The following is a 25444-nucleotide window of genomic DNA, read 5'->3' as shown; positions in this document are numbered from 1 at the left end:
GTCTGTGTACTGTAGCGGCAGAGTGCGCTCAGGCAGTGTGTTTGTGTGTGTGTGTGGTGTGTGTGTGTGTGTGTGAGAGAGAGAGCTCCGGGCTGGAGACTGAGCAGGAGAGAGTGGGAGGAGCGGAAAGTGCTCCAGTCCAATCAGGGCCGCCGGGTAAAGCCTCTCCTATACGCTCTTCCCTCCCTCAGCCCGCAGAAAACAGTGAAACCCTCCCATAGAGGTGAGAGCGTAGATGTCATGAGAAAAGCGACCGCACGACCAGAGCGCAACGACCGACGCACCGACCGACCTCAGCCCGACACCGTGTGCTCCGGTCTGGGATGCTTTTAGCGCAGAGACGCCTCCACTCAGGGCCGCCAGTGGACGTCGACGCAGATCATCTACACTCTTTTCGTTGTTGTTGTTATTTTTAACCGAGGATCCTTTCTCCCCGCATCCCCCACCCCCCTTTTTAAGTGTTTATGTTTGTTTCTTCATGACTGCTGCTTTGGGAAGCGAGCCTCAGCACCAGCTCCAGCAACGCCAACACCATGCGAGGTAAGACCATCCCACTGCTCCAAACACCGTCGCACTTTCCCCAAAGCTTCATCACACATGCACACGCACACAAATTGCACGGCAGGTTTTATCCCACCTTTGGCCTTGAAAGTTTATTTTGGGAGTTTCAGCTACGATGCTGTTTTTGACACTTTTTCACAGCCGAGCGGAGAGCGTGTAGCTGGATGTCTGAGCGCCCGATGCGTAAAAGTTTATCTGGATCTCTGCGTGCGTGTGTTTTGAGTCTGAATGTGTGTTTGATGTGTGGGGAAAAATGGCCTACAGTTTTGTAAATTCACGCGCAAAGCCAATGGAGTCTGTGACTGCAAATTAAAAGTGGCGCATGATGTTTGATTAAAGCTTTAATCATTTCAGCTCCACTCCACACCAGCGGAAACAGCGGATAGGCAGACACCAGATCAGATCGGATGTTGTGCAGAAAAAAAACTTTATTTTGTTATGTGCAGGCAATAAACTTTATTAGATACTTTTCAGGCGCTCCACTAACCTATTTCCATAACGCTCAGCAACGCGCCGGGGATGTTGAAATTCAACGTCAATGCCGTCCTGTGCGCACACAAACTCACACACACACGCTCTCTCTCTCTCTCTCTCTCTCTCTCACACACACACACACACACACACACACACACACACACACACACACGTTAACACAGCTCTTTCCACTCTCACTAAGCCTTTCCTTGCAGTTCGGTTTAAATTCCCTTTAAATCAGGAAATTTTCGTTTCTCCTTAATCAGCATTTGCAGTTTATCGCTCCTTCTAAGTCCAACACGAACGCTTTAATATTTAACCTTATTATTATCGGCTGAGTGTGTTTGGATTTGTTTTTATTTACTGTCCTTAGCGTTGTGCAATTATCGCTGACGCAAAGTTGCAACACTCGTTCAACTAGATGATAGTGACTTTAATGTGTAAGTCAGTCGGCTATTTTTGAACTTGGTAGAGCGTCCTCGTGTTTGACATACAAACTATTTAATTAACAAGAATGTTCCGACATCAGTTTGGATCTGCTTGAAATTAAAACACAGACTAGGCCTACTCTAGTGATGTGGCACTGAACTATCGTCTTATATCAGATGTCAAGTTTTATAGGAATAATAAATGATTCTTATCATAATGACATGATGATTAATTATAATGATAAACAGGGGGTTATTCAGCCAACAATATTATTTATGGTTTAAACTTAATTTTAATCAAGTTTTTAGTTGAAGTAAATGTTCAAACATGTAGCTCCAACTATCTATCTATCTATTTCCTGGTGCCTTTTGTGTTTGGATGTCATATAAAGCTTTTTGCTTCTTCAGCTTAAGGCCACCAAACCTGGGGCAAGAAAAACCATGAGAAGGCCGAACACCCCCGCCTCCCTCTCTCCCCCTCTCTCCCCCTCTCTCTCATCCCATGGCAAACTCCTCTGTCATGCACCTTGTATTTTATCCACATTTTAATGGGCCTCGCGACCACTCTCGTGCATGGGAGGCTTTGGGGGGTATACCGAAAGCTCCTGCTTTCACTTTATAGCCGTGGTTGGCAGAAGAGGCCCCTGAAGCGTCTCTCTCACCCCTCTTTCTCCATGTCTCTCTCTCTCTTTCTCCTTCTCTCTCTCCATCTTCCTCTCTCCCTCTGCACGCCCCAAAGGGTTTTGTCAGATAGAATTAAATCAGTGTGGGCCGTGCGGCCCCCACTCTCAACCTGTGTGTGTGTGTGTGTGTGTGTGCGTGTGTGGAGTCTCGGCTGCCCTTACACAGAAATGTGCTCACAACCACAAGGTTATAAAAAATAGAGGCCCCTCATGAGCCGTGGTAATTATCATTTAACAATGGCCACAACTCCTGAAGCCCTGACCGAAGATGATGTCACCCCATCGCCTGACCAGGAAAAAGCCAGAAAAAAAAACAAAAAACAGATGGAATAACATCATCAGGGCCTTTTCTGTATCTCAGAAAATGGAGCATTGTGGGTTTTTTTCTAATATGGCTCAGTGTTGTGTAGGATGTTATAAACAGGATAATTATTTCTGTATTTTCAACGGCAACGTGTTCTCCTAAAACCCGACAAAGAAGTTGTGAAATGTCAACAGGAACAGTAGCATTATATTTCTGAGTGGCGAAAGGTTTCTGTTATGGTAAAGTTTTATTTTCTAAAAAACGGCCCTATATAATAAACAACCTTAAATGGACACAAATTACACGCAATAACACAGAGCAAAAATGATTTCATTGTTGCCGTTTGTTTTGCTTTGACTGGATAATAATTTGAATTATTGCAATTAAATGCTAGATGAGTCTGAAAAAAGGCCATATTTTGAGAGCCAATCAACATCCTCCAACCAAATGTTTCATTTAGTTATAATTAATATAAACACAGCTCCTCTACTGAGCTAATCAAATAAGCATTTGAACATTTACATAAACTTACGAAGCCACACAATGATAAATTGACATTGGAGATGTGTATTCTGCCTACTTTCCTAGTTTGCGCGTATTAGTCCCTAATAGCCTGTGCCTCTTCATGCTTTGTATTAAAGCTTCTAGATGAACCCAGGTCAGACGGGTCAAAGAGTTCAGTGATGGAGGGAGCAACAGGGGAGGAGGAGTTTACAGCGCCACTTGATCTCCTCTGTTAGCGATATGTGTCAATCACAATCTCCCATTCTCCCTCGCCATGGGAAAAGATAGAATGACAGAAACTGGAAGAGTGTTAGAGAGCGAGAAAACAGCAAGGTGATGACAAGAAGTGTCAAAAGAAGAAGACAGAAACCATTAAAAAATTTTGGCTGGCAACGGGGCAAACATTAGCGGTAATTCCTACTTCATTTATATTACCTTACATACAAACACAGAAAGCACTAAAAATACACACACACACACACACACACACACACAGAGCGGCAATACTACGCATGACAGCCTCATGCCAATAGAATTAGTCCCATCCTGCTTTGCTTTGGACGCTTGTGTGAGCATTGATTTGTCCAATTCTAAAGCATCCCGAGATCAATTTTTAGTTGAAGCCAACGGAAGCAGCATGTTTAGATAAATCTATGACACATAACTTGCATGGCAAAAAGTCTGCACCTCTTCATTTACTTTCAGTATGGTTTTGCGGTGTACAGTTTGTTCCAATTATTTGTAATTACACGTATGAAGTTGGTCAATGGATTTAACCCCCTTATTTAGCATTTATAGGCAAACATTAAATAGCTTGTTGATAACATGCTGTTATGTAGTTGTAAGCAAATGTAAGTGTTAATTCATGTGTGTCAATAAGTTTAACGCCTCCTTTGGGCACAGACAAGTGGAGGCTGGTTTGTAAAAATATACGACAATATAATAAATCACAGTTGTAATAAATTCCAAATCCGTTTTCATATGAGAAGTTGTAATTGTTGACAAATACTGTACATAAATAAACACTAACAAAGGTCCTTAAATCTGCTTAAAATGACATTATGGTTCATTGAAAGCTGTTTACTGAAAGTTAATAGAATGCTTAAAAATGCCATATAGGGAGATTACAGTAAAGTGTCCACAAGGTATTAATGAAAAAATAAGTATTGATGAGAGAAGCATATAAAATGTCACAGTTGGTCCCAAAAGATGATTAAAAAGCATTTTCAGGGACCCTGCAAGTGCCTGTATCACCAACAGTAGCACCAACAATGAACAACTACCCAAAAATGAAAACTGGCAGACTGTGCGCTGATTGCTGAGGGAGCCTATTTTGAAACCAGCAGCACCATCCTCAGTCACAAACAGCAGGTCAGCGCGCAGCTTTTGCACCAAATCACTGTCTTCCATTGTTGCCATGAAATCACTCATTGCGCACAAAAGTAGGCACCTGGCCTGAGTGAATCTCTGCTTTACAGTGTTATCAGGGGTCCCTGTGGTCTGTTGTTGAGCTCTGTGTTGTTGATTGTGTTGTTTATTGTGCGTTTGTGCTGACTAATGGCCCAGTGTTATGTAAGAAGAGAGGAGAGATTACCCCAAGCCCATGCAGGCCACACTGTTAATCCCTCAACACAGCCCTACTGACTGACTGAGGTACCGCCAGAGCGCTGTTGCAACACACAGACACACAAACACACACACAAGCTTACATTCAAGACTCACTTCCCACTGTCTGTGCACCTGTCTTCAGACACCCACAGTCTACTCCTCACCTAGCGTGTCTGCCTGACCTTTTTTTTTTCAAGCTGTCTACAGAAAACATCCCACCATGCTGTGTGTGTGTGTGTGTGTGTGTGTGTGTGTGTGTGGCCTGGATGGCACTTCTATGGTCCCACTGAGCCGCTATCATAGCTCATGTTTGTTTAGCATGTGCTCAGCGTGCGCTCCATGTTGGTTTTATCCCTCTGTGGCTGTCTGGGGGAGACTAGGCGAACAGTTTTTCTCCTCAGTCAATTCTCTCTCTCTCTCTCTGTCTTCTTTTTTTTTTTTTTTTTTTTTAATCTTTACACACACAAAGCGTGGGCTATACGGCACGCTTCGGGTTTGTGTCTCCACTTTATCTTAGCCAGGAGGGATTTCAGCCTGAACCACTCCTAAACTCTAAATCTGCCTTGAAGTCATAGAGTCCTCTGACAGCTCCTTCTGTTTTGTCAGTTTTACTCATCCATGAAGCCAGCATGTCTCAATGGAGGCACAATGATATTCAATATTCACATTTTCCTTCGATTTGCATTGAAGTAAGAAACTGGGGGAAGAGGGTGACTGCGCTTGTTAAGAGCAGAAACCGAGTAATGTATGAACAGAGAAACCATAGATATTATTGGATGGGTAGCTTTTATAAAAACAGATGTGCTCATACTGAAATCTCTTAAACAGGAATTGAGTTTTGCTGTCTCAGAAACGGTCTCATTTTGTGGAGAGATACAGAATGCAATGTTTGATAGTCCAAAGTCAGAGATCACCTGCACTTCTAAACTCTGGTTTCAGGACTCATAGTCATGTAGAATATCTACTACTGAATTAATGTAGAAAATGGCAGTTTGGCAACAAAATCAGATGTGGGAAATTTGTAATGGGACATTTCTTTTGTTTCTCCTCCATTTCAGTCCCTTTGTGAGTGAAACAATCTCATTTTCTGGACTTGAACTAAAATATTGTGAATTACTTGAGAATCAATGAGATCAAAAAAGTTTAAAAAAGAGAGCTAAAATGCAGGATATGAAGAGAAAGGAGAGAAGGGAGAATGCAAGCGAGTGAATGAGTGAGATAAGAAACAAGAGAGCAAGTAAGAGAGAGACTCAAGAGTTATATAATAGTGCAATCGTGCATGTGTGTGTGTGTGTGTGCTTAAGCGTGAGTGTATGTGCAAAAAGTAAGGGATAACAGGGTAGAGAGTGGATAAAACAGTAGCTTGTGTTTACTTGCATGCACATTGACACATAAACACACACACACACACACACAATGATACAGAATATCCTGTCCTCACATTACACTCGCGCACTGTAGCTGCCCTTAGCAATGAATAACGCCAACAACCGTAATAGTAGTATCCAAAGTCCACACTTGCAAACAACCTAGTAGACTTTAGCTAACACTCAAAGTAGATTAGTCCATATACAGCTAGTCTGTGTCAGTGTAACATTCCTACCCCTACTTTATGCATATGCATAGAGAATAAATGCCCCCTTTTTTTTTTTAACCAAAAACACTCTAAAACTGTTTGATTTATCAAACAAATGCAGTGTCACAAAGCTTAAAACAAGGCAGGTTTTGTGTCCTCACAGTTACAACACAGATGCAAAACAGACTATGTATATCCACATTAGCTTTATATAATCTAAGACTATTTTGCTAAATGCCAAAGTGTGTGAAGGTGTTCAGAGTTGGCAGGTGCATAGCACGCACTAGCAACAATAAGCCCATAATATGACTTAGCCTACTGCGGCATCTTTTCTTAATGACAAAGATTAGCCTGTTTTAGTGCCTGTAATCTCATTGAAGAGACTCTTATTAGGTCTATCTTCTCTCCACATCCCTCTCTCTCTCTCTCTCTCTTTCTCTCTCACTGTGTCTAAATCCTGAGTTACCTCTCTTAACCTGTCTCAGTGTGTGTGTGTGTGTGTGTGTGTGTGTGTGTGTGTGTTGTTAGCAGTGGCTGTCTCCTGTCATTCACAAAGAGAATGCAATTATGAAACCGAGACTTCTGCTGTTTCTCGCTCTCTTGACTCTGATTTAATGTTCAAAACACATTCTGTTAAATCATCCCACTACACAGAGAGAGACAGAGAGAGCAGGTGAAGAGCAGAGCAGGCTGGGCCGTGCTGAGCCGAGCTGTGTGATAGTCTTTGTGATCAATTTGCCTCTGTTAGAGATGCCCCTGGGGCCACTTTGGGGAGAACCTTGTTAGGCTGAGTTAAATTGTTGCCCGAGGCGAGCTATTAGCGGCCATCCCTGGGAGAGGACACACACACATAGATTCACACATGCATGCTCACACAGTCACTTAAACAGTCACATCGAAATGCACATGGAACATTTAAATCTTTTTTTTTTTTTTAATGCACATAAATTCAAACAGGAACTCATGCTCGCGTTTCAGCAGACAATTTCACTCAAAGGAATACATAAACCCACAAGCAGCAGGACCAGAATATTTACTTTAGTTGTAGCAATAGCGTAAAAAATACTGTGCTGCAAGTAAAAGGCAACAAAACCCCCATACATCAAATTTGAAAAATTATGGAATTTGATTAAGTACTACAAATGCTAAAATGCACTTGCCAGATTTAGGATAGGACTAGGATATGGTACATAAATAGTCGTTAAGGTCCTTTAAAAGTACAGAATACATTTTAGAAAGTCACTTTCACTACAGCTTCGAAGTTTGCTTCTGAAATGTAAAATCATGAGAACATAAATAAATGTACTAAAAATATCAAAAGTAAAAGTATGCTTAACTGGTTGTTTATGGGGTATTTTAACACTGTAATTTGACAGTTATTTTTGATACTTTAATATATGTCAAGGTGGCGCAAAGCTTAACTGCTTTGTATGCTGTTGGGTATTTTAATCAGTAACAATACATCAAATTTTATTTATTGATTGTATGTTTTGCTGATAAAATGTTATAATATAAGCAACTAGTAAATACTAGTAACTGTGGCTTTCAGATAAATGTAGTGGGGTCAAAACTACATTTCTGCTTAAAATGTAGCAGTAATAGAATAAAGTAGCATAAAATGAAGTACTTTAAAAATTGTACTTAAGTATTTGAGTAATTGTACTTCATTACTTTCAACCACTGTCAACAGCCGCAGCTTTGCATGCAAACACAAGTCTATATGTGTATATTCTGACTCTACACATCCACATAAACAATTTCAACATCCAGTCGGATCTGGAAGGAAACAGTTTTGACAGAGTTTGAAACAAACATTCCCACAGACATAGTTTCCATCCTTCTCTCACTGATTTTATTGTGTCTATTCGCACTAAGTGCTGCTCTCTTCATTAAAGCTTTCAAGTCCATTCAACCTCACTCATGTTGATGTTCCTCTTTTATCTGACTGACCACCGACGATCAATCTAAGGGACGCGACACCCAGGGCACATTTCTCTACACCTTATGTAAGAAGTGAAAGCAATTTTCTGTCCGTCTCTGCATGGATGTCCCTCTCTTTCTATCTCTCTCTTCACTGGGATAGCCACCTTTCCTCTCCCTTCCCCCTCAAAGACACACACACACACACACACACACTGTCATCTACAATTAGGCTCAAGAGAAACACCATAGGAGGAGGAGCGTGAGGTTACGGGAGGATGAGGACACGGCCAAAGCCAACAAAACGTTATTTTTTCACCTCAGTGAAAAGAATGAAACAACGGGATCTTAGTCAGTGTATGTGTGTGAAAACATATTCTCTATCTGCGTCCGCGCAAAACATACAACACCACGACTCCCTCTGTGCTTTAACAGCTCGGTGTGCACACATGCATGTCTGCTGTCGTGAGGGTGAAGGCGTGAGAGAGGAAAAAAATATATAAGAAAGAGCTCAAAGCACTCTTTGTGTGTGTTTTTGTGCATGTGTGTGTGTGTGCATGTTTGCTTCAGCAAGTGCGCCTCAGTGTGTGTGCATTCTCATGGCTGATTTCAGGACCGTAATGACCAGATGCAGACCTCTCACACTTGGACTCGCTCCTTCCACTCTGATGCACTCGCTCAGTCCTTAAGGAAAGGTCAAAGGCCGTCAGGGTCCTACAGGTCACCCAGAGGGTTGGAGTGTGAGCGAACGCCTGTGTGTGTGTGTGTGTGTGTGTGTACAGTGACCATGAGAGGCAGATCTGAGAAGGCAGATGGGCAGACTGTGTGTGTGTATATATATGTGTTCAGGCAGGGGCTGGGTTTACCCTGTGGATTTTTTCCCACGCCTCCATCTCCTCTTATCCATCTGAGGACACATGCTACACTGGGTGGGAGCCTGTGTGTGTGTGTGTGTGTGTGTGTGTATGGGGGGGAGAGGGGGGGCAAGCATAGAAATCATACTGTAAAGTCTGCTTTTTCAAAAGCAGTTTGCAGTAATGTATGCATTCAAGCATGTTTGAATGTGCCTCTGTCTGTCTGAACGTGTCTCTGCGAGTGTGTGTGTGTGTGTGCCTGTGCATGTGAATCGATGCACTGGATGACAGCCAGTGGCCCCCTTCTGTTCCCTCTCCGTGGCGTCCAATCACGCCGCTGCACAATATTCTATGAGCAAACCGCAGCTGATCCCAGACCTGCTATCTGAGCAATTACCCAGAGTGCTCTGGGGCCGCATGGCAAGCTGGACAAGCTCATGCCCTCTGACATACAGCAAGGGGGGAGGGCGAGAGAGACTGTTTTTCGGACTGTTTGTACGAGTGTGTGTGTGTGTGTTGGCAAAGTGTGGGATTGGGGTGGGGGGGTCGATGACGATAGACTGATGGGAAAAGCGGAGGTTGGGGGTGGTAACATGTATGCTCATGCAGCAACAGTGTGACTGTCTATATTACAGAGTGGACAAAGACATGCTTGGCAGCGAGGGATGGTGATGGGGGAGGGGAGATGGGCCACTGCTTGGCATTATGATTATAACTATAACACACACAACAGCAGACAAAGACAGAACCGGTGCAGCACTGTGTCATTTTATATTAACGAGGGCGTTACATGTCAGTATGTCAGCGTTGCGTTTAACAATTAGATCTAGATGATTGAGTCAGGGATGATAATCGCTGGCACTGAGCTCCCTGCTGCTGTTTAAAACTACAATTAATGATTATTTTCAGTACTGATTCATCGTCCAACTATTTTTTTTTTTAATTAACTTAATAAACACTCCATACAGTGTCAGAAAATATTGACATTTTACTAAGGTCCAAGGTGATATCTTCAGTTGACTTTGTCAAGTCCAAATTTCAAAATAAATTAATATCTAATGATGCCAACCAAAGTACATGTTTAATAAAAGCATTCAAATGAAATGAAATAAAATAAAATGTTTATTCGTCCACAAAAGGAAATCCAACATAAATTACAAATGGGCTGGGTATTAACCACAATATGTTAGGTACTGACTAAAATTTGTCACCACTGAGTATTGAAAATTGTACAGTGCATGAAATGCCTATTCGGATTTGTAGTCCTTCAAATATTTAGTGATTTAAATAGTTTTATTGTCTATTTTTAGGCTGTATTTGATTTATGTTATGGCTGCTTTTGTTTAGTTGATGTTAAAAATTTGAGAAGTTTTGCCTCATGTTAAATGAAAGAAAAAGGGGTTTTGTAGGAGAAAATATTAGAATTTGTCTTTGGAAAAAAAGTGTTGTTTTGATTTCAGTACTAACACTCATGTATCATATTGGCACTATGTAGAAGAACTGCATAGTGGTCAATTGTAGTGATGATAATGGCACTTTTTTTTATACTGGGGCATTTAACGCCTTTGTTGGAGAGCAGACAGTAGAGACAGACAGGAAATGAGGGAAGGGAGAAAAGAGGAATGACATGCAACAAAGCCAAACTGTAACTGGGAACTTTGCAATTACATGGTCAGCGCCTTAAACCCTGAGGCCACCGGGGCTTCCAAACAATGACATTTATGGCTAACACTGTACGCTGGTGTCTGAGTCACACATAGAAGTAAAGAGGACATACAGTACAGAAGACAGATGAAAGCGAGTAAAACGTACTTTATTTTATTTATTTTTCTAAGGAGAGAGCAGATAGTCCACTACTCTTCAATCTATTTTTTTTAGATGTTTCAGACAGTAAAACAGACAGGAAAGAGAGAAAAGTATGACAGCACAGATAGCACAAGTCCGTTTGAAAGCATATGCAGTGGTAGTGTCATTGATTTTAATGGGACAGTATGATGTGAAAACATGACAGGAGACACAGGGGAGATAACCCAAGCAGCACTGCTATACGCTATTCCCAGCTGTGTGTGTTAATCCACTCAGCGATCACGCCACCAAAAGTTTTCTCAGTGTTTTTCATCATCGGTGGGGGGAGAGGAAAAAAAAAGAAGCTTGTTCCTCTCTAAGCTCTCTATGAGACAAGGAAGACAGAGTTACGCTGAGAGATGGAAATAGATCATGAAATACAGAAACTGAAATGATTTCCCAGTCACACAGCCACTTACAGCGAGGAGGAACACTCAGAGACAAATGAAAAAGTGGAATGGATGGTGAACAGTGATAGCATAATTCACAGTGTATAGACATCTAAGACCAGCGCCAGAGTTGTTCAGATTTAACAAGGAGTAGTGGGGGGTAAAGTGCTGATCTCCTTCATTTTCCCAGAAGATATCTAGTTAACCGGCAAGAAGCTATGCATATTTTTAATGAAGTGGAGATACCACCCACATTCATCCCCAACAAACCAACCCCTGGGACTACAGTAGAAGCCGTGTTTGCATTTCCTAAGTGCCTTACATTGGCAAAAGTTATGGTAGAGAGTGATTTCAGCTGCTCTATAAGCTGTAATACGACAGCACTATCCTCGAGTGTATAATGCCATGTTATGTGACTGCACTCATGTTTTGTGTGTGTGTGTGTGTGTGTGTGTGTGTGTGTGTGTGTGTGTGTGTGTGTTGCTCTGGGTATGTTTCTGTTGTAGAGCCACCCCGCAGGCTGAATGAATGAAACATGCATGTCCAGTCTGCCCCTCTTGAAACACACACACACACACACGCGCACACACACACACACACACAGAGAGGAATATGTACAGCAGCACCTAGTGGCCTTAATTTGTTGTTGCATTGTCAGTATGAAAGGGGTGAACTGCCCTTTAAAAAGACAATGTGAACGTAACCCTGAATGTGGGTGAGCTACTTGTGTGTTTTAGTATCGTTAACATATTGGTGCTAGGCTGCTGCTTTTTTTTTTTCTGCAGCGCAATGTAGATAATTAGGACTCTATTTAGAGAGAGGGCCAGCCCAGGAAATACACAGGAGATCCTCACTTCATTAAAAATCAATTATCATAACACACGTGCCAGCGCAATACAGCCCTCATGGCCACAATCAGCTACACACACACACACACACACGTGTGCAAACTTTCACTGTAGTGAAGTGCACACTACAACAATTATCTTTGTGAAATTCATCTTGAGTTGGTTCTCTCTGTCTTTTTCTCTCTCAAGAGATTGTGCGGGCCTGATCCTCCTCTTAGCTGAGGAATCGCCAGCGTTGCAGTCCCGCTCTTACATAATAACCTCAGGATAAAGCTCCTGCTCCCAGTGGGCGAGGACGCTGTCAGTCACTCAGTTTGGACTGGGTCAACTCAGGTTGGAGAGAAAGGCCCTCCCACCCGAGTGAAATACAGCTAAGAGCAACATAATCTCTGAAAAACAGAAGCAAGCAGTGTTTTTTTTTTTTTTTCAAAAAAGGTTCTGTTTGGAAACGCATGTCAAGAGAGGTTAGCTGCATTAGACACCTCTCTGAAGTTCCACTCTATTTTAGAAAGTCACTTTCACTACAGCTTCGAAGTTTGCTTCTGAAATGTAAAATCATGAGAACAAATACCCCAAATCCATTATCATACATGCAAACTCTGAAAGCAATAGGCCTCCTCAGAACACCCAACAAATAACACGTCTTAATTCTGCCGTAATCCACCACTGCAGCTGAAGTGTAACAAGGCAGCAAGCATGTATTGTTGACTGGATGAGGAAGTGGGAGTCCTTCGGTAAACAATCCACAAAGCCTCCGCTGCTGAGAGAGGGCGACAGGACGAACACTGATGATACACTAAATTGGCTCTGCGCACCGATGACATCACTTCCTTTAAGAGTGTGACAGCTTAGCACATCATCGCAGTGACAGCCAGACGAGTGCAGCGAGTGGGTGGTCACCCTGGCAACAGCAATGCTGTCATGACCGTCTCCCTATATCCTACCTGACAGTCCCCGCTGGCAATGAGCACAACATACACTCAACAATGCGCACACCCACACACACACACACACACACATTCACAAACACTTTGTCAAACACACGTAGACATGTACGCATACTTTATCTTTCTCTGTGTCTTTTTTACAAGTGAAACGCTCACTCAAACCCTCTCGGAAACACACACTGAAACAATGCACATGCCCACACGCCCATGCTCCTTTGGGCATAATTATGTTATACAAAGAGCAGTACAATCTCCCATGGGGTAAAAAGAAATACAGTGAAGATATAATGTAATCACTGGAGAGAAACAGTAAACACACACTCCTCTAAGGTGGAAAATATGTAAAGAGCTTTTTCTAAAAATCTACAAAAATAATATGCATATCCGCATCACAGCAGCAGCAGCAGGTGTGGGCTGAACACATTCAGTTTGTCTAAACCTAAAGAGATTCACTTGTTTCATGATAAACAATATAATTTAAGAGTTTGACTTAAAGTATGTGATAAGCAGTCGCAACCGCGAGCAGGACAGAAAAGGATGAAGTACGAAGGAAGGTGATAAGAAGCACGGCTGATCTTCTGTTTATTGCTCACATGTGGCCTGTTGATAACAGCCGTGTCCTGCGCGCAACTGACCTGTTTTACAGACTATAAATAGTGATTCAGGCCCCGTTCATTGACAGCTCTGTGCATGTGTCGTCTGTGTGTCGTCCCAGTCCAGTGCTCTGCTCTGACCCAGTTTGGAGCCAGTTGGCCGAGAATTGGTGGAAATGGGTCACGTCTTGAGCCGCATCAGAACTCGCAGCAGGAGCTACGCCACCTCAGGCACACAGTCAAACTGCGTGTCGTTCCGTCCATAGATCATTCACTTGCAGACTATCTACTACGAAGGGACACAATGATCTGTTGTTGAGGCACTACATGTGAATTATAATTTCACAAGAGACAAATAAAGGGGATAAAGGCCCATTCACATCCTGAATGACAACTATAAAGATAACTATAACAGCGCACAATGCAATAGGCATGAAGGACGGTACATAGTCCAGGGACATTGTCAGTCTGGAGGTCACTTTGTAGACATTATTACGCCTCCTGATGGCCACTAGGGGGCTGAGGCAAGTGGATGAATGAGTGAGAGAAAACACATTGGAATGACCACATGAGGAAGTTAATCTACCTCAGATTTTTTTAAAAAATGTTCTGCCGTTTGAACTATAATTAGCAAAGGTTTCTTTAACTGTCACTCAGGAGCAAAAATCAGCTTAAAACTTATAAGAAAAAATGCCTTGACTTTTTTAGTAGATAATCATCAATATCGTCCGATATGAACATTTTTATTGTGATACTTTTTTTTTTAGCCATATCGCCCAGCCCTAAGTCTGTATTTTCCTAATTCCTTCTTATTTCCTGTTCTCGGGATGTTTGTGGATGTGAACCCCCACAGCGTGCAGTTGAGGTCTAGACTTTATAGAAGTTAGCAACCAGGTGTCAAACTGTAAGCAGCAGACATCCAATACACACAGCAGAGACAAAACGCAAATATAGCTATAAGGCCATTATAAATAAGGCCAAACATCAAACGAAAGGGTTTCTGGGGTTGGCTTTTACTTTGACTTTTGCGCGTTTACAAACAGTAAGTGACAAACCTGCATTTTATACCTTGTAAGACAGGGACTTGCTGCCTTTGGCTGTGAAGAGGTCAAACCTGAGGTGAAGGTAGAGTGTATGGACAGCAGTGAAAGCCTTTTCCTGCACAGTCGCTTAGACAGACAGAACTGTCTCCATTGATCCTCATATGGGATTATCCAATTATATATACTGCACACTCATTCCTCCACAGACTGCCTACACATTATATGCACTCCTGCAAACAATTCATACCGCTAAACCAGAACATATACACTTGCTCAAATGCACAAAAATAACCAAGTGCATCTCCTACAAACACACCTCAGTGTGCACACGTACACTCAAGACACACTCAGACATGCTACAGGGACACAAACACACTTCTCAACAAATACACACCTCTAAAGCACCAGCTCTAGCTACCCATTGCAAGTTTTGTATTGTTCTTAAGGGGAATCAGTGAAGAAAGATTTATGCAAAAATGGAATATAAAACCACAAAACTTGCATTTTCAGTTCTGCTTGGTGACTATGTCTATTTTGAAACTTCTCAGAGCCTTCATAAAACTTTAGGACTATGCAAGGAGACATGTGAATGGCTATTTCAGCTGTGGCTAAGCCCATGCTCATCAGAGGAGTAAACCAGCTCGTCGGGAAATAATTTAGGATTAGATAGGCTGTCTAATCTCTTTATAGAGGGTGTGCTATCTCAGCAGACATACCTGCCTACCTCTACATCTATCTCATATCTCTTGAGGAACTGCTGCTCTCTGTCCATACACGATGGACACTAAGTCCAATAACACTAGTGGAAGGTAGCGCTGCGTGATACCTACAAATACTTTGTGTTGTTCATATTCTGTGCCTTTGGTTGTGACCGTACATGGAGCCGCCAATACACAGTGAGTAAAATGTTGATGATAACATAGTTAAATTAGTACATTTGTAGATTGGGAACAGCTGAACACTAAAAGTGTTACTAATAAGGCTGTAGAGCTCAACGTGTATGTTTGTGAGTGTGTGCGTGAGAGAGCGAGAGAGAGAGAGACAGAAAGAGACAGAGGCAGAGACACAGACACAGACAAGGACAGAATAATAGAGAGCTGAACAGCAAGTGTGGTCCTTCAGTGATGTAACCTGTTTTCTCATTATGGGCAACCTTTCTAACCTGCAGGGGTCTTCTCCTTCAAAAGTACTCACACACACAGTTAATGCTATCCTGTCATTCATGTGTGTGTGAATGTGCACATATGCACTCCTTAATGTCCCAGTCATTTGACAAAGTCCTACAAGGGACATACAGAATGTCCAGATGTCACTGCGCCTTTGTCAAGTTAAAGTCACACACACGCTGTACACAGAAATGCACTGCAACCTCAATAAGGTCCTACAGCAAACCAGGTTACGTGCTGTTTTTCAACCTTAATTAGATGGCCAGCTGAGGTCTAAAAATCTGTGAAGTGACTGAATCAAGTGTCGCTCTATGTCTTGTCCAAAATGTGTTTTGTAACGCGTGTCTTTTCTGTCCTCTGTCTTTGCTTGCAGCCCAAATCGAAGTCATACCTTGCAAAATCTGCGGAGACAAATCATCAGGTATCCACTATGGAGTCATTACGTGTGAGGGATGTAAGGTGAGACTTCATGCACGGTTTCAATCAAAGTTTGCTTTGTTTGTGCACTCAATCATGCACATTCTGTTCTCTATGGGTACCTGTGTCTTTACTCATGCTCTTTGTTGACGTGTGTGACCAGGGTTTCTTCAGACGGAGTCAGCAGAACAATGCATCTTACTCCTGCCCCCGCCAGAGGAACTGCCTCATCGACAGAACAAACCGCAACCGCTGCCAACACTGCCGCCTGCAGAAATGTCTCGCCCTAGGAATGTCCAGAGATGGTGAGGCCCAGTCCATCAGTGGCTATATCCAGAGTTCCCACACATTTTCATGGATACATTTTAAAAGTTTTTCATGATTTTTCAAGAGCCCATCGTAGTATTTTTCATTAGTAGTTTCATCAATAGTCAATTTTCAAACATATCAGTTTTAAACTCTACTCAAACATATTTTTAACTAGCAGGCATACGTGAAGGTAGAGACATAACGCAGGCAGAAAATTAAGAAACGTAGACGATGGTAAAAAAAAAATCCCACATTGATGCATATTAGAGCTACAGTGTGTCAACAGCTACAGCTATATACATTTGCTGTTATGTTGCATTTCATGGAATTTCATTACTTGCAGTATCATTCCATGACTTTTCCAAAACTTTTAAGAATAGTTACTAATGCCAAGACTTTTCCAGGTGTGGGAAACATGATTGTGAAATTCCATGAGTTTTCCAGGTTTTTTATGACCATGGAAACCCTATATATCAGTATATAGGGTATAGGTATATACGCAGAAATGACCATCACTGGATTACCATGTGTGGTGCATGAGTGTACACACAGATCCGCCTTGATCCTATGCAAACCTGACATGCCAGTTTTTATACTAAAGCTTTGTCAACTCTTCTGCAAAATAAGCTTTTACATTGTTTCTCTTTTGTTATTACTTCCCTCTCCTTCCCTTGTTTTTCCTCCCTGTGCAGCGGTAAAGTTTGGCCGCATGTCTAAGAAGCAGCGTGACAGCCTGTATGCAGAGGTCCAGAAGCACCAGGCGCGACTGCAGGAGCAGCGGCAGCAGCAGACAGGCGAAGCGGAAGCTCTGGCTCGCGTTTACTCATCCAGCCTAACCAACGGACTGTCCACCCTCAACCATGAGATTGGGGGCACCTATGCCAATGGTCATGTCATTGAGCTGCCAAAGGGTGTCCATGGTAACGGAGGCGGAGTCCCAGGGGGATACTATGGGATGGATTCCACCCAGCCATCTCCAGACCAGTCAGGCTTGGACATGTCGGGCATGAAGCACATTAAGCAGGAGCCGGTGTATGACCTGACGCCAGTGCCCAACCTGTTCAGCTACGGAGGCTACCAGGACAGTCAGCTGGGACCCAACAACGTCAGCATGGGAGAGCTGGGTAAATTCTGGCTTATATTTTTTCTCTGTTTGATGGACAGATGCATTAAAATGGGTCATCATTTAAAATCTAGTTGAATTATATCATCTGCACGTGGAAAAAAATCCACAGAGAAGTCCTGGTAGAGAGCCTGAGTCAGAGTGCTAATCTGAGAGCAGAACAGGAGATCAGACAGGCTTACACAGCTAGCTGACAACGTGTCACATTACTGTGTGTAGAATATGTTACGAATATGTTAAACTTAAGAATTTAACTCAAATCCAAGGCAATGATAAATTAAGCAGTAAAGTGGTAGCAATGAAAAAATCCCTTATTCCTCTTTCTCTAAATTTTCAATTTGCTGGGTCATAGTTCCTACAGTATAATGTGCAGAATACACATACAGTACACATGCCATTCATCCACTGTGTTAAACATATAAAGGAATGAAAGAAATGAATAACCATACTGTACAGAAAAGCACAAAAGAATAAACAAGCAATCCTCTCTTCCAGACCGCATTGCTCAGAATATCATCAAGTCGCACTTGGAGACATGTCAGTACACAACAGAGGAGCTGCAGCAGCTGGCCTGGCAGACACACTCCTACGAAGAGGTCAAGATGTATCAGAGCAAGGTGAGCTTTTGTGCCATCAGAGTCTTCATGTATAGAATGTGTGAAAGAGGTGTGAACTCAAGTCAGTTGAACTGCACTTGAGTCAGACTCGAGTCACAAATCGGATGATTTTAGACACGGCTTGACAAAATTAAAGACTTGCAACTCAAGCCTTTTGACTTAATTACCCTTCATTTCCTGACCAAAATAATGTTAATGTTGTTCATTTCCAGCAAGTTGACCCTTAATTGCATAGATCCACTTTTGTTTTGACCAATCAGACAGCAAGTTGCAGAGAACCATGAAGAACGAACATTACATTGCCGTTTGCGTACAAAAACTATGCAAAAGCAAACAAAAAGCAAATTGCAGTGTGCTGAATGTGAGGGTAGAAAATTATGTATGGAGATAAAATGTCCAAAAAAGTAATCATTTTTTAAAAAGCAATATTTGTCATTTTAATATCATATTACTCTGACGTTAAAATAATGTTTGGTGAAGAGTGCATTATGACTTATTTAGAACTTGAAACTCAAAGTTTAGGACTTGGGACTTGAGTCTAAAGACTTAAGACTTACTTGCAAAATAATTTTACAATGTCCAATGTTACGAAGTTAAGCTTTTTTTCTGTTCATCAAGTGAATAAAATGTTCTCCTTTTGACCGTTTTCACGGCAAGTCCTTCAGTTTTTCATCAGGAAGAAAACAAATCAAACAGGAAAAAGCTATTTCATCAGTGGAGATTCACATACAACTCAGCTTCCCCGTTTTAGCCTTTAAACATGACAATCACGGCAAGTTCATTCACTGTTATGAATATAACTACATGGGTAGAGGCCATTTGACTCTAAACTGTGTGTATGTGTGTGGTTACAGCCCCGGGACGTGCTGTGGCAGCAGTGTGCCATCCAGATCACCCATGCAATCCAGTACGTGGTGGAGTTTGCCAAGCGCATCTCAGGGTTCATGGAACTGTGCCAGAACGACCAGATCCTCCTGCTCAAGTCAGGTGTGTTTACTGGACTGACTGACTAATGTACATCAGTGTCCCTTTTGGTCAGTGTATCAGCTTCCAAATAATCACAATCTGTCTACGTGTTTTTTCCAGGTTGTTTGGAGGTAGTCTTGGTGCGGATGTGCAGGGCGTTCAACCCTTTAAACAACACTGTGCTCTTTGAGGGGAAGTACGGAGGCATGCAGATGTTCAAAGCTCTAGGTAAGACACCTAAAAGAGCCAAATGGAAAAGAAAAGGGGAGAATGCAAAAGAAAAAAAAATGCATGAAATGAAAAAAGAGGAATCCTCTGCCCTGTGAGGTATTTTTGCTCATTTGCGCATACATGACGAGAGTAAGTGTAATGAAAAACTCTTTTTTTCTCTGTCCTTCTCTGTCCTCTTCTCTGTGTTTCCCCCCAAGGTTGTGATGACTTAGTGAGTGCGGTGTTTGACTTTGCAAAGAGTTTGTGTTCACTGCAGCTGACAGAGGAGGAGATCGCTCTGTTCTCGGCAGCTGTACTAATTTCCACAGGTCAGTGAACATTCCCCAATATTATTATAATGCAAGAAGCGGCGTGCCTGAACCTCAGTGTCTGCACTAAAGCAAAGCAAAAACAAAGCACTGTCACTGTTTACATTTATCAGTCTAAAGCAGCATAATCACAGAGTAATAAAGCTTATGCAGTTTTAAAGTTAGCTCTGAGCTGTATCAGTTTCATAAATAGCTCTCCTTTCAACACATCTTTGCCTTTTTCAACTCAGATCGGCCGTGGCTGATGGAGCCTCGGAAAGTCCAGAAGCTCCAGGAGAAGATCTACTTTGCTCTGCAGCACATTATGCAGAAGAACCACATGGATGAAGATGCACTGGCGAAGGTAGGCCAAGTTTTTGAAGTGAGATGAATCATATCAAAGTAGCCCCAGAGGCACTGCTCTAAAGGAACGGACAAGTCAACCACAGACACCGCCTCCCACAAAAAAAAAAAAAAAAAATGGAGCAACGTGAATAAGACTAAACAAAAGAAACGTAATTCCTTGTCCCTGTTTGTAGTTAGCCAGTCTAAATTTCCTTGCTCTTGACCATTTCTATCTCTCGTCTGACAGCTGATCAGCCGAATCCCAACGTTGTCAGCCCTGTGCACGCTCCACACCGAGGAGCTCCAGGCCTTCCAGCAGCTCCACCCAGAAACAGTCAACGTCCTCTTTCCTCCGCTCTACAAAGAACTCTTCAACCCCGACCCCAACTCTGCCATGACCATGCCCAAGTGACTGCCCGTGGTCCCGATGCAACAAACGGCATCAGCAGAGGACCAAGAATATAAGAATACAGCCACATCTGACGAGACGACAGCAGCCGTGTCGACTATGTCATCATCGTGGCAACCACATATTCCTGAGCTCCCCGATCCTCATGTCAGGCTCGGGGGTGAGGAGTCATCTGCCAGAAACTTACAGTTACCGCCAACAATACTAGGAATGTCCAGCACTTATCCCATCCCGTTCACCGATACAGTCTGAAGAATGTATATATAAATGAAACGCGCCCCAGGCCACAACGTAAGCGGGGCTTCCTCCCGTCTCCTGAACTGAACTGACTGACCAGAAATGTACAGACTTTAAAACAACTAGGAACAATTTTAAGCTGTCAAACTTAAAAAAAAAATGGGTAAGTTAATTTGTTTTAACTTTGAAAAAAATGTTTTGGTTTGTTTGATTTTTTTTTTTTTTTTTCACGTGAAGAAATTGTGAAGTTGGAGAAGCTGGACGGGGGAGGGAACTGTGGATTTAGAGAAGCTATTGTAGATATTCTTCTAGTGCAGAGCGGATTCCAGTATTACTTCTTGTTCTGTTAAAATAAGTTAGTCCTAATTTAAATATACAGCAGTCCACTGTGGCTGACTATACCTTGTCTATGTGTTTTTATTTTATTTGATAGTTTCTTGTGTACAGAATTTGTAAAGTTGAGACTTGTAAAAGAATATTGGGTAAAACCGGGAGTCGATTCGGGTTTTGTTGATATATAGAAGCCTTGTCTGGATTTTGTTCATATGTAAAGAAGGTACTGCGTCCTTCTTAGAGAAATGTAAAGAGAGCATATGAAGGATTTAAAAAAAAAGAAAATAATGGCTACTACTTTTCAAGGTGAAGATATATACATAAATATTCTATTTTGCAAGAAAAAGAATCTGGCAGATTTGCCATCCTATCAATCTTTTTTTTTCTCGCTGCAATAATTACGTCCAATAAAAAGCTGGACTGCTTTCGAACAATCAACCAGAAACACCCAATCAGAAACTAGGACCTCACAATAAATCCCCACCTATTCCCAAAATTCCCCTCACCCTGCCCCTTATTTCTTATATTAGGGCCTTGACTTGAGATTTCAGCTGACAGAAGTGTGCAGAAATCACACTGAAGAAGTGGATGAAAACTGCACCAAAAAGAAACAAACTCACATTTAAGTACCCAACTTTCCAACCTTCAAAACTCTGCATGAGTGCTGAATGCCCTCATCCCTCCCATCACTATTTGCACAACTCAGTCCATGGATGTCAGTCACTCCGGGCTGTGAATATGAAGGATCCTTTTCTCTAAAGAGCAATAACTTTTACACTGCCTTTCTGATCTCTCCTTTCCTCCTCTTCCTCATTCCAGCTGTTCAGAACAGGGTAGCAGTTTTAACTAGAATGCACTATATTTGACTGTCAATCATTAATTATGTCTAACAATCATCTCGATGGATGGTACTCATTCCATCACAGACTCTGCAGTGTTTTTTAATGTGACACAGTATGATCTGGGGTAAGGGACAAAACACAGAGCACTGACTGAAAGATGTGAAGAAATGCAGATTAGCCGACAGTGATCTTTTTAAAGCTGCAATACTACACTGATGATTCACACAGAAAGCTGTGACAGACAATCACTTGTTTGCATTGTTGTTAGTCATTCCATAATTATTAGCACTTACAAGTTGTCGTTTTTGTTTCTTGTTCTAGATTAATGTGATGCTGACTAGCATTTGGCCACTGTGCAAAATCACACTGCTTTTACTGGATATTTTATGCCAGCCGTTGCTATCTCTATCTTTTTGCAATTCTGCAGTGAGCAACTCTTTTGTAAAGAGACCTAAAATGAGCTGTGACAGATCTCCAAGTGGGAATTAAAGAGCTTCCTTTAATAAGAGCTATTTACCAAAACAGGTGACCCACTGCTATGGGTAAGGCTCACCAGAGGCCCCACGACACAATATTATCACATTACTTTAGTCTGGATACAATATCATTGCCATTTTAAATGTTTTACAGTAACAGAAATTAAAAATATAAAAGGCAAATGATTTTATGATTTATTTTATTTTGTTTTAGTAGGATACCAAAAGTTTCATTTGTATTTGAATTATTAATAATTTATATGATTGAAAAAAATGGTGGCACTTGTGTGTCAATACAATGTTGCCTCATAACACAGCAATATTCTGATCTGCTGGTCTTAAATTTGGAGTTTGTTGTTTAAATACTAAAAACGTAAATAAGACAAAATTGAGTGGAACTATTTTTATCCGAAACTTTTAGCTCAACTTTAATTACTATGATTAGTGGACTTGGTTAGGTTGTCTGTTGTTTGCAAATGTTCATTGCACAGTGGCCAAATCTTCAAATTACTAGTAACGCATTCATTAAAATACACTTTTTAAAAAAATACTAACCTTACCATTTCCTCACGTTTTCTCCACGTGGTGAACACAGCATGGAGAAAGAGTGTCAAACATGTTAAACATTAGTGATCTGCTCACATCCACCTGATCCGCTGACAGGATCCTTCCTGTGACCCCTGACCCGACCCCAGATCAGAGGCCAGTGACTCTTAAGACAATCACTTGCTCATTAAGGCTCGATGCACTACACAGCATCTCTCAGGGAGCAGCTCTTTTTCTGACTTTGCATTAAAAGAGGGTTTAATATTTTTGCAAATTTACAAAAAAAAATTATAATAACTTTTTAGGATTAAAAATGGCATACGCCACCAAACGTATGCTGGCAATGGAATCTGCCCAGACAAGGCTTTGATAAGTGTGTGTCTGTGTGTATGTGTGTACAGAGCATGAATTCACTGTCCGAATCTCTTTAGAGCCCAAACTATATGGCAAACATTGTTAAGTAGCACATGAAGGAAAACAAAAATATATACATTGTATGTTGGTGTGCTTGTCACCACAGTACATTCATGTTTACGGCTTATTTTGCTGCTTTCGGGACAGTGAGGGAAGTCCACTGGTAAGCTGTGAATCAAGCGCCATTACAACACCCCCTGGGACAGTGAATTCCAACTCTGAATATGAAGTTTTTGTGTGTGATGTTATTATTTTCCCTTGTTAGACTGTGAATCAGAGGGGTGGGATGGGGTTATGAGAGGGGATGTGCTGGCAAGAACGAGTGGCAACGCAACACTGTAAGTAAGATACTGTAGCAATAAGAACTGGAGGCATTTACTACTGTCATGTTTGCATTGTAAGATTATTTTTTATTTTATTACTATTTACTATTATTATTGTTCTTATTATGACTACTATTCTTCTATTACTATTAGCCTATTGTTGTTCTGTTCTATTTGCATGACGTTTCATTGCAATGAAACATTTGGGGCTTATTTGTGTTTTCTCTTCTCATGATATTGTGAGTTTCGTGGGAGGGGTTTATCGGCGAGGTGGGAGATGGGTTCAGGGCAAATTCCAAGTCAATTCAGTCAGTTCAAAGCAAATTCCTTTCACAAGCTGGAAGATTTTTTTTTAAATAAAATGCTCTTATTTATACACAACCAATTTAAACTTTGTTGTTCGATTTGAAATTTTTTTTTTTTTTCTCAACCTCTGAATGTGTGAGTTGGTACAACCAGTCAGTGAATGGCCCTTTCTGAACTGGCCTTATTGAACCGGATCAGAGACCCTTAACCTGCGGCGGGGCGCTACACGACGGTCTTCGGGGGGTGGGGGGGGGGGGTAATCTATTCTGAATGTTATGGAGTAGCCTGTTCAGTGTGAGGGGCTGAACGCATCACGCGCCTTTACCACTCCATCAACACAGAATGACATCGCAGAGCGCACAATAAAACTAGTCGTCATTCTTCGTGATGGCTTGGACGAATTGCGCAGACATTTTTAATACACTTGGTTTGAAATGCATTTCCTACACTAAGTCAAATACACTCCACCCCAAACCTCCTCCTCCCTATCCCAAGAAAACCTGTGTGAGTGTGTGTGTTGTATAAGAGAGAGAGAGGAAAAAGAGAGAATGAGATGTTTGCTCTACCAATGCTTTGTAAACTTTCTTGATGCATTACATATGCGTGCAATTGGAGTAGTGTTGAAAATTGTTAATTTATTGTTTAGAATGTCTTTGCGTCCCAGCAAGAGCAAATAAAACAAAATGTAGCAATCTGTAACCCAAACCTAAAAGGTGCTTGGGTTACAGAACCTCTTTTACACAGAACTAACAAAACAAAAGAAACAAACAAAAAAAAACAGTAAAATGAGACTCTTTTTTTGTTTTGTTTTCAAAGTGCCATAGCTAGTGAGGAGAGGAAAGATTGGCAGAGTGGGGCGTAGATGCTTTACTGTGTGAGTTTACTTGAGAAACCAATCAAAAAAAGGGGAACTCCAAGGAAAATGTGTATTTGATTACACTGGCAAACAGTTTTTACATTTTATGCTTTTTGTTTATTTGGTGATAGGGGACTCTGCTGGACTCTGAACTCTGACTCTACTACAAATCCATCAGCTCTACTGTAGATTTTCTTTTTTAATTTTCACATGAGAATGAAAGAGTGTGTGCGTGAGTGCATTTGCGTTACGAAAAGCCACAAACACCCACATCAGATGGATCAGCATGGGTTGAAGTTCAGAGCTATGCAGGGCCCTTACTGAGTCCTCCTTTGAGATGTACATACAATGTGAAGGTCTGAAGTGATTTTTGTTAAATTCTATATTTTATCGCTTTTGTAGACATTTTGTTGTGGGAAGAAAAAAAATAAAAGAAATTTTATGGGTGCATCTCTGCCTCTTTTTTTCTGTCTCACACATGTACACTGTTAGATTTTACCTTTTTTTTTTTTTTTAAATTTCAGCCAAACATGGAACAATTTTATCCTTGGTTAATCGATTCATAGTATTAAATGTTAATTATAACAACAACTGTCATTGTCGCAATATCAAAATATTTATGGAAAAGTACAACATAATAGTAATTTTTGTGAAGCTTGTTATC

General features: G+C 41.5%; 1 protein-coding gene across 1 annotated transcript; it reads left to right on the top strand.

Annotated features, from left to right (window-relative positions):
* The first annotated feature begins 218 nt into the window (after positions 1 to 218).
* rorb (RAR-related orphan receptor B) lies at positions 219 to 21391 on the top strand. The gene is made up of 10 exons (XM_042488973.1): positions 219 to 540; positions 16117 to 16202; positions 16324 to 16465; positions 17162 to 17593; positions 18088 to 18209; positions 19064 to 19196; positions 19296 to 19403; positions 19604 to 19714; positions 19945 to 20057; positions 20286 to 21391. Exons 1-10 carry the CDS (start codon positions 534 to 536, stop codon positions 20448 to 20450), a joined length of 1419 nt encoding a protein of 472 aa, XP_042344907.1. The 5' UTR covers positions 219 to 533; the 3' UTR covers positions 20451 to 21391.
* Positions 21392 to 25444: the final 4053 nt, after the last annotated feature.

This window comes from Plectropomus leopardus, chromosome 6 (assembly GCF_008729295.1).
Source record: "Plectropomus leopardus isolate mb chromosome 6, YSFRI_Pleo_2.0, whole genome shotgun sequence".
Lineage (NCBI taxonomy): Eukaryota > Metazoa > Chordata > Actinopteri > Perciformes > Serranidae > Plectropomus > Plectropomus leopardus.
This window is presented reverse-complemented; position numbering and strand designations above follow the sequence as displayed.

What these genes read in the sequence shown, in the direction of transcription:
- rorb (XM_042488973.1), top strand. An exon ending in CGTCAGCATGGGAGAGCTGG is followed by an intron (nt 17,594 to 18,087) that starts GTAAATTCTGGC and finishes CCTCTCTTCCAG; the next exon opens with ACCGCATTGCTCAGAATATC. An exon ending in GCAGATGTTCAAAGCTCTAG is followed by an intron (nt 19,404 to 19,603) that starts GTAAGACACCTA and finishes TTTCCCCCCAAG; the next exon opens with GTTGTGATGACTTAGTGAGT.